Here is a 10000-nt window from a genome sequence, read left to right as displayed (position 1 = left end):
GTTTTAGACCTCTTGTTTAATAATGATGTTTTGAGGCGGAGGATCCCTCCGACGCTCTCTGTCCGGCTCATCAGCACTCAGCTGTCTGTGAGTTGAGCTGGACGAGCTGCGGTGTGTGGAACAGCGATCTGTTCTAATCTCTCTCCACTATCAGACTCACTTCACTCATTTCACTTAGTGACTCTAATGTTGTTAGGTATTTATCTTCATCTCTTATCTATTGTAAGAGTTTATGAATGACTGCACGTACAGTTGTCAGATCGCGGACCCCAAACAATGTCGTTGCCTAGCAACTTGCTCGAAAATATTTAATTTTCCTGGGCGTGTAGACCCAATGCATTGTGGGGCGGTTGAGTAGGAAAAGTATACAATCGATTCATACCCAAAATCTTCCCGGAAGTTAGTACTCATCCGGGAATTTCTCGCATACCCAAACTCGCATACCCAACCGTCACATACTCAAATTGAAGTCAAAATGAGTATGAGTAGGACGTTAGTATGGCTTTCCGAACACAGCCTGAGCCCCAGTTTGTTTTACTTCCTGACTCTCTCTCTCTCTCTTCCTGCTTTTTAAACCAATCAGATTTGAGCTCGCGGACCCAGGCGCCTTTGAACAGCAGCCATGGATACCTGGGCACAACAGCCAGCTCACGGGCCAAGCTCACACAGGAGACGCCCAATACCACAGAGCAAGAGACGACGGTTAATAGCACCAACGAGCAAGAAATGCCAGTCAATGAAGAAATGCCTGTCGATTCAACCATAAAAGAAGAAGTACCTGGAAATACCATAGAAGAAGTGGAGGGGAGTGTGATGCTGTCTGATGGACTAGACACAGACACACACACACCGGATACAGACACACAGCCACACCAGACTGACAGGTAGCAGCATTTTAACATCTGATTTAATTTATTTTTAATTTTTATTTTTATGTACATACTTCCATATAAATTTGCTTGAATTTCCTTTCCTTTTTTTTTCTTTTTTTTTTTAGAAATATATTTAAAAAAAAAGTTATATACTTTTAAGCGATGCCCTCTCACAGGGGAGAGACTCGCCACAGTCATCCTGAGTCACACACACACACACACACACACACACACACACACACACACACACACACACACACACACACACACACACACACACACACACACACACACACACAGACACACAGTTTACACAAGTGAAGCTCCGGCTCATCAGTGAGCGGACTGATTTTGTCAGTTTGGTGAACAGTCAGAGTGATGTTGTTCGCTCATATCAGCGCTGCTTCAGAACGCATAGAAGGTCTCTCGTCCAATCAAATCACTCGCTCAGAACCACTGCTGTATAATTATAAATATTGCTAAAAAATTAAAATACTTTAAGGATTATATAGTCATATTTGAAAGCCTATTATAAAAGTCAGTTTGTAGTAGTTAATTTAAGTTTATTTTTAATTTTATTTTACGTACACTTCCATATTAATTTGCCTGAATTACGTTTTAGTTTTTTCAGAAATATTTCAAAAAAAAGTTCCATAATTTTAATGGTTTTGTAATGGTTTTGGAAAAAGTTAGAGTTTGAAATAAATGTTGTAATAATTAGAAACATTGCAACAAAAAAAAATACTTTGAGAATAATTGAATGTCTGTTATAAAAGTCAGTATCGTAATAGTTTAATATTTTTTTTTAAACTAAATTGTGATAATTTTGGGAAAAGTTTGAAATTTTAACAAACCTTTTTAATTATTATTTTTTTAACATTATTTTTCATACTTAGTGTCTCCACTCCCACAGTCTGTCTGTCTGTCTGTCTGTCTGTCTGTCTGCCTGCCTGTCTGTCTGTCTGTCTGTCTGTCTGTCTGTCTGTCTGTCTGTCTGTCTGTGTGTCTGTCTGTGTGTCTGTCTGTCTGTCTGTTAATCACTTACACATACTTTATTTAAATGTCTATCCTTGTGTTTCAGTGTCCCTCTGTCTCTGCTTTTGGCCACTCCCATTTCTGTGATGTCAGAGAACGGAATGAGGAAGTGGAGCGTCAGCACCAATGACACGCCGACCCTCCTCTCTAGTCCCGCCTCTAATGATGACATCACAACAACCCAGGAAGTGACCCGGGAACACACTGATGGAGGTAACTGTGGTTGCATTCCGAATCTCATACTCTTTCTTTTCTCTATTCTACATACTACATCCGACGATAAAAATAATCTAGTTAGGATGCAGTAGGCATACTATTGGGACATACTTTACTCTCTTATTTCATCATAAGATGGCTCCTTGATCTTGCCTCTTGCTTTTATATCCGTCGCATCCCCGTTTGTTTTTATATGGAGGCTTCGTCGATGTGACGTCACTTCACGTGCGCAATGGATTGTGGGTCAGAATCGCCCAAATAGGATGCAGTTTAAAACACTAACAATCTTGGCCGCATGAAGTAGGACTTCCGGGTACTTCTAACCATCCTAAATCTGGCCACTAAATCTTTTTTCTACCATACTAACTAGTAGAAAAAATAGTATGCGATTACCCTGATGTCCTACTTCATCCGGCCAAGATTGTTAGTGTTGAAAAGTGCATCCTATTTGGGCGATTCTGACCCACAATCCAATGCGCACGTGAAGTGACGTCACATCGACGAAGCCTCCATATGAAAACAAACGGGGATGAGACGGATATAAAAGCAAGAGGCAAGATCAAGGAGCCATGTTAGGATGAAATAAGAGAGTAAAGTATGTCCCAATAGTATGCCTACTGCATCCTAACTAGATTATTTTTATCGTCAGATGTAGTATGTAGAATAGAAAAAAGAAAGAGGAGGAGATTCGGAACCCAACCCATGTCTCATTCTTCTCCTCTGTACCAGTTGTCTCTTTAGGAGCCGAGTGTGACCTGCCAGTTTCTTCCTCCTCTCCGCGGGCACAAACACCTCACACAGGTAATAACTCCGCCCCCTAAAACACACCTTTAAACCAAGCCCCGACCTCAGCGATTTTTACCAGCATCCAATAAGGAAGTGACCACAACTGTAGTAACCAGGAAGTGCCACTGGGGGCTGGATGCAGAAGACAGCTATCTCTGATTGACTCCAATGTTAGACATGCCGTTTTCACAGCATTATTAAACCTATTTCAGGCCTGGATTAAAAAACCATTCTAGTCTGTATGTTTAGGTCATATCTCCATGACAACACTGAGGGGGGTGAATTTTTTTGGACCACGCTAGTTTTTATTCTTTTGGAGGTTAAAATGTATTGGCGCGATCTCTTGAGTGACAGCTCTCCGCCCGTTGTCCCTCACTTTGCCTCGGAGGTATACGTCAGCTATCTCCCTCCCCCCGACGTGAGGCGGAGTAAAAATCTCACAAAATGGCGACACACACAAACCAGGATTATTGGATGCCGTGTGAATAACTGAGGTCAGCCCGGATGCTACATCCATATTATTTACTAGGCTATGATAAAAACACACCTTTAAACATAACGCTGAGATATACACTCACATTTGGGGCGACTGTGTCTCAGGTGGTAGAGCGGGTCGGCCGATGATCGAAGGGTTGGAGGTTCGATCCCCGCCCTGCCAACTGTGTCATGGTTGTTGTGTCCTTGGGCAAGACACTTCACCCACCTTGCCTCGTGTGAATGTCGATAGTTAGCCTGCTATTGGTGTATGAATGTGTGTGTGAATGGTAACGTGGGAATGGGAACAGGTCTCCCTTGAAAAAGAGTCTTCGGTCTCAATGGGATTTACCTGTAGAAATAAAGGTTATAAAAAATAAATAAAAATAAAATAAAAAAAATAAACTCACCGGCCACTTTATGAGTACAGATCAGCAATATTTATTTTTTTGTAGTCGTGAGGGAAACAGTATTTTTAGAATATAGTAATCACATTTTTTTTGTCAATATGGCTCACCCTCTTCCTCTCTCATAAGCTGTATCCCATTCCAGAGACCGCGTCCTTCGAAGGCTGCGTTTGAAGACCGATTGCGTCATAGCGGCGCGCAAAGGCTATCCCGTTTGCAAGGCTCCTTGCAAGGCTCCTTCATATGCGGCCGAGAAATGCAGCCTTCGTTTCACGGTTTTGAAGGCTGCATCAGATGGATCCTTCACGGCCCAACATATCCCAAGATTCATTGCGTTTTTTTCAGAGATGGCATAAAATAAAATAAAAAATAACAAAACAGCAACGTGTTGCTCCATCTTCTTAACTTTTATCTTCCTTTCTTTTTTTCTTGTACTTTTTTTTCTTTTCGTCTGGTAGACAACTTATTTTTCTTTTTTCCTCCGCTGACAGGGCTGTCTCCGTTGGCAGCAATCAGGGTTGCTAGGCAGCACAGGAGCGGCAAGTCGTCACGCAAGGTAACGGCTTGTTACGTAAACCGGAAATGCTCGTAAACGGAGACCTGCGGAGACCGTCTCGTTTAACAAGGCTCGTTCGGCCTTCGAATCGGCCTTCACGGGCTATAGCCTTCATAGACCGCGTGTCACTGGAATGGGATATAGCTATTGTCACCCTGTGCCTAAGAACAGGTTATTCATGTGTGTGTGTGTGTGTGTGTGTGTGTGTGTGTGTGTGTGTGTGTGTGTGTGTGTGTGTGTGTGTGTGTGTGTGTGTGTGTGTGTGTGTGTGTGTGTGTGTGTGTGTGTGTGTGTGTGTGTGTGTGTGTGTGTGTGTGTGTGTGTGTGTGTGTGTGTGTGTCCAGGTTGTGATGTCACTTTGCAGCAGTGTGAAGAAGTGGCTAAAGAGCTGAGAGAGACGGCCAGACGAGCTGTTCACCTTTACACACAGGTACAATCAGTCTGTGTGTCTGTGTCTGTCTTTCTGTCCGTCTGTCTGTCTGTGTTTCTGTCTGTCTGTCTTTCTGTGTGTGTGTGTGTCTGTCTGTGTCTCTGTCTGTCTGTCTTTCTGTGTGTGTGTGTGTCTGTCTGTGTCTCTGTCTGTCTGTCTCTCTCTCTGTCTTTCTGTGTGTCTGTCTGTCTGTCTGTGTCTGTCTGTCTGTCTGTCTGTCTGTCTGTCTGTCTGTCTGTCTGTCTGTCTGTCTGTCCGTCTGTCTGTCTCTCTGTCTGTGTCTTTCTGTCTGTGTGTCTGTCTGTCTGTCTGTCTGCGTCTGCCTGCCTGTGTATCTGCCTTCCGTCTGCCTGTCTGTCTGTCTGTCTGTCTGTCTGTCTGTCTGTGTATTTCTACGTTAATAAATGTTCATAAAGACGATTACATTGTGAGAGTGAAGTCAACATTTCAAAATGGCTTCAGGAGTTTGAGACTAAAATGTCAATGTCAAGAATAAAATGTTAACATATTTTTGAGGAAAAAGGAAAAACTCTCTCACACACACAGAAACAAACACTCACTCACTCACTCACTCACACTCACACTCACTCACTCACTCACTCACTCACTCACTCACTCACTCACTCACTCACTCACTCACTCACACTCACTCACTCACACTCACACTCACTCACTCACTCACTCACTCACTCACTCACTCACTCACTCACTCACTCACTCACTCACTCACTCACTCTCACTCACTCACTCTCACTCACTCACTCTCACACTCACTCACTCACACTCACTCACTCACTCACTCACTCACTCACTCACTCACTCACTCACTCACTCACTCACACACACACACTCACTCACTCACTCACACTCACTCACTCACTCACTCACTCACTCACACACTCACACACTCACTCACTCACTCACTCACACACTCACTCACACTCTCACTCACACTCACACACTCACTCACTCACTCACTCACTCACACACACACACACCTTAATTGATCTCGCCAGTAAAAATAACCATTAAATAAACGAAAAACAATTCGAAAAATGATCAACATATATTTGTAATTTCTCCTCCAGTTGGGCAGTTCCGATCGCTCTCCTGTCATGGCATCTGTTCTGTTGGAGGCGTTTGATGTCGTTCAGTCCGAGCTGAAGTCAGTTCGCCCGGGTGGAGACAGTAGCAGCAGCCCCCGTGTCGGTCAGATGGACTTATTGGAGAAATACTCTGAGCTACTGCTGCAGATGACACAGAACAAACTAAACCGGATCTAAAAGAGAAAAAAAACTCTGTGTGTGTGTGTGTGTGTGTGTGTGTGTGTGTGTGTGTGTGTGTGTGTGTGTGTGTGTGTGTGTGTGTGTGTGTGTGTGTGTGTGTGTGTGTGTGTGTGTGTGTGTGTGTGTGTGTGTGTGTGTGTGTGTGTGTGTGTGTGTGTGTGTGTGTGTGTGTGTGTGTGTGTGTGTGTGTGTGTGTGTGAGAGAGAGAGGGTGTGTGTGTGTGTGTTTGTGAGAGAGGGTGGGGGTGTGTGCGTGTGTGTTTGTGAGAGAGGGTGGGGGGGGGTGTGTGTGTGTGTGTGTGTGTGTGTGTGTGTGTGTGTGTGAGAGAGAGAGGGTGGGAGTGTGTGTGAGAGAGAGAGGGTGGGGGTGGGAGTGTGTGTGTGTGTGTGTGTGTGAGAGTGAGTGAGTGAGTCTCAAAAGGGACACAATTCATTTCAACTTAAAGGTGTAGTCAGTGATTCTGGAGAACGCCTGTTTCATCAGTGAATATCTCCTCATGATCCACTACGTGTGTGTGTGTGTGTGTGTGTGTGTGTGAAAAAAAAATTCCATTGTTAATACACAGCCTAGGCTCTGTAAACTGGCATGTGTACTTAGCTATGTCGTGCCCCCTTTTGTTTACATACGAGTTCACAGAGCCTCGGCTGTGTATTAACACTGGATTTTCTTTCAGCGCACACACAGTACAGACAGGTAGTGGATCATGAGGAGATATTCACTGATTTTGACAAAAAAGTGATTTTGACAACAAGCGTTCTCCAGAATCACTGACTGCACCTTTAAATGAAGTATTACATCTAAAGCACCTTATGTTTTTTTATTAGCAGCTACGGCTTCAAATGACTCCGAACAAACTATGTAGGAGGGAGGATTTTAGGAGGGCTTTTACAACATAGCCACGCACACACACACACATACGTACACACACACACTCACACACACACACACACTCACACACACACTCACACACACACACACACACACACACACACACACTCACACACACACACACACACTCACATACACTCACGCACACACACACACACTCTCACACACACACACACACACACTCCATTGACCTCTACATATAAATAATGTACGGATGCTCAAAAAGGACAAAATTGATTCTTTCATTTCAACTTTGACTTCAGTGTTACGTTTAGATTTTAAAGCACCTTATTTTATATATTTTTTTTATTTTTTATTTTGTGTTTTTTTTTAAGATATTTTTTTTTGGCATTTTTACGCTTTATTTGACAGTTCAGAGAGACAGAGTTGAAATGGGGCAGAGAGGGGAGTGACATGCAGAGAACGACCGCGGGCTGGAATCAAACCCGGGTCCGCTGCTGGCCGAGGCCCATGGGGGGGGGGCGCCCTACCAACTGAGTTAAGGGCGCCCCTTAGTCAGGCTTTTACATTTTTTTATTTCGTGTTTCTGAACCACGATCACTGTGTTTGTAAATAAACTGTTTTATATTCTTAATAAAGATGTTTCCTAATGTTACATTTTTGGGATTTCTTCGGCTTCAAAAATATTTTATTTTTAGGTTAAAGGAATACTTCACCCATACGGAACCAGCGTTCTATCACTATAAAATCACTATTATAATATAATGAATGAGGTTTTTCTTCCCTCAGTCTTCCCTCAGTCTTCCCTTGGCCCAGCTGTCCTGTTAATCCTAACCCTTACTGTGATGTCACAGTAAGGAAACTGTAGGGTTAGACAGTGAGACCATAAAACACTCTTTCTGCCTTTTCTCAGGCTAGGATGATCCGATTTCATTTATTTTTTGCACATTTATACTAAATAGGATCTCAGAGTTCAATACACCTTCATATTCCAACCGGTGAAGTAGGCCTTTAATAAAGGAAGTGAATTCTACATTTTTTCTTTTAACAAATTAAAGACACTGTGTAGAATTTCTTGTATTTTTCTCAGAACAGACTTGGTAGAAATATAATATTCATCAGTATGTTTTAGTTAGTGTATAATCTCTTGTTTTTTATGATCTTAGAATGAGCCTTTTATATCTACATAGGAGCGGGGCGCTGAGGCCGCCATGTTGCTAAGAAATGTTTTGGAAATAAAATTGTAAATATAATTCAAATATTTTTTCTGGCAATTTTTTTTTTTACATTTTCTTGTTATAGCAAACATTATTTTGTTAGAATAAAAATATTGTTAAAAAAGTGTATATATATATACACTTTTTTTTGGGCATTTTCAAGCTTTATTAGACAGTACAGAGTTGAAATGGGGAGACAGAGAGGGAGAGGGAGGGGGGATGACCTGCAGTGAAGGTCCACAGGTCAGATTTGAACCCGCGACCACTGCAACGAAGGCCGGAGCCAATATGGTACACGCTCTATCCACTACACCACCGGAGCACCCCTATATAAACACTTGTTTGACAACATTTTATTTATTTATTTATTTTTATATATATATTATCAATGTGTTTAAACCTTCATAGAATATAGAAATACGACATCATCACAGAAGTCTAAGAAGGTAATGTTTTCCTTTATTTTTTCCTTGTTAAATCCGTCTTAATAATGTGTAAATGTTTTACGATCAAAATAAATTTAAATAAACTTAAAATAAATACTTCAAATTACATTAAAAAAACTACGTGTGAATAACATTTTTTGGGATAATTGTATAATGTCTTATATATTTTTTTCTGCCAAAAGGATTTTTTTGCTTAGTTTTTTTAAGGGATTTTTTAAATTAATTAATATTTATATAATTAAAAAAATATATAAAAATATTTATATTTATCTGTATTAAAGGTGCAGTGTGTAATATGACATCATCAAGAAAGTTCTACAAAGTTCTAGAATGCAACGCTCCCTGGGTAACCCCACCCCTTTAGAATAATAACAGAAGCTACAGTGGCCTTCAAGGACAAGAACAATTCTAAATTTTAAACAATGCACCTGATGACATTCCAACTATGACACTTTCAAGATGGCGGCACTAGGCCTTGGTCCAAAATATGCAGAAGTATGGACATAAATGAGACCCTTTCTAAGGGAAAAAATAATTCAAAACATTTTTTTCAGCTATGATGTACTAAATTAAACGTATTTATGGATATTATAATTACTTTCTACAAAATCTGCTAGGAAATAAAACCCAAAATTCTACACACTGCAGGTTTAAATTAATTGCTATTATTGAATGTATTTATATCTTTTTTAATATTTTTTTGTGATTTTATATTTTTAATATTTTATTTTATATATTTTTTTAAATCAACTATTGTCAATGTAAAAAAAATAAAATGTGACGTGGCATCGCTTCTAACCCGTGATTGGCTGAGCGAGCCGGCAGCTGTCATCATTAGCCCCGCCCCTTTAGAATGACCAACAAAAAGTTAAAAACAAAAACAATCAATTCAGGAAGTAGGATATAAACAAACGTCTCGGTCCTTTATGGGAGGGACCAAGAAACATGGCGGCTCTCTGACACCGACACCGACTGCGTGTGTGACTGCAGGCCGCCTAAAGAGCCTCTTTCTCTGGGTAAAAATCATGCGTTGGACCGGTGGATGTGGCGGTGTATGTGGAGATTCAAGGCCGCTTTTCTGAGCCGCAAACCCCGCAGGAAAATGTCGGATGCAGGGGGTGCGTCGGAGCTTGTTCCTGGGCAGATGTGGAAGAGACACATCGTTCTTCAGCTCCACAACAGAGACAGAAACCAGCACGACAAATTCAGGGACTTGATTCGCGTCTGTAAGAAAATCCATATGTGTGTGTGTGTATTAATGTGTGTGTGTGTGTGTAGTAATGTGTGTATTGCTGTGTGTGTGTGTGTGTGTGTAGTAATGTGTGTATTGCTGTGTGTGTGTGTGTGTGTGTAGTAATGTGTGTATTGCTCTGTGTGTGTGTGTAGTAATGTGTGTGTGTGTGTGTGTAGTAATGTGTGTATTGCT

General features: G+C 41.5%; 2 protein-coding genes across 2 annotated transcripts in view; both read left to right on the top strand.

The window, feature by feature from the left end:
• The window catches only part of LOC307248521 (uncharacterized protein), a gene marked incomplete at its 5' end in the record, with an annotated part of 14939 nt that extends 8874 nt beyond the window's left edge, over window positions 1-6065 (top strand). The window contains 5 exons of the mRNA XM_080024916.1: window positions 584-884; window positions 1954-2120; window positions 2853-2924; window positions 4691-4776; window positions 5865-6065. Coding sequence (XP_079881042.1) covers window positions 584-884; window positions 1954-2120; window positions 2853-2924; window positions 4691-4776; window positions 5865-6059 — 821 coding nt within the window. The remainder of the gene's footprint in view (window positions 1-583; window positions 885-1953; window positions 2121-2852; window positions 2925-4690; window positions 4777-5864) is intronic.
• A 3462-nt stretch (window positions 6066-9527) lies between these two features.
• Window positions 9528-10000, top strand: part of atg16l2 (ATG16 autophagy related 16-like 2) — a 31190-nt gene continuing 30717 nt past the window's right edge. The window contains exon 1 of the mRNA XM_080024915.1: window positions 9528-9800. Within this exon, the coding sequence (XP_079881041.1) occupies window positions 9617-9800 (184 nt within the window). The 5' untranslated portion in view covers window positions 9528-9616. The remainder of the gene's footprint in view (window positions 9801-10000) is intronic.

The sequence above is a fragment of the Ammodytes marinus genome (assembly GCF_949987685.1).
Source record: "Ammodytes marinus genome assembly, chromosome: 3".
Taxonomy (NCBI): Eukaryota; Metazoa; Chordata; class Actinopteri; order Uranoscopiformes; family Ammodytidae; genus Ammodytes; species Ammodytes marinus.
Note: the sequence above shows the minus strand (reverse complement) of the source record. Positions and strands in the feature narration are given on the sequence as shown.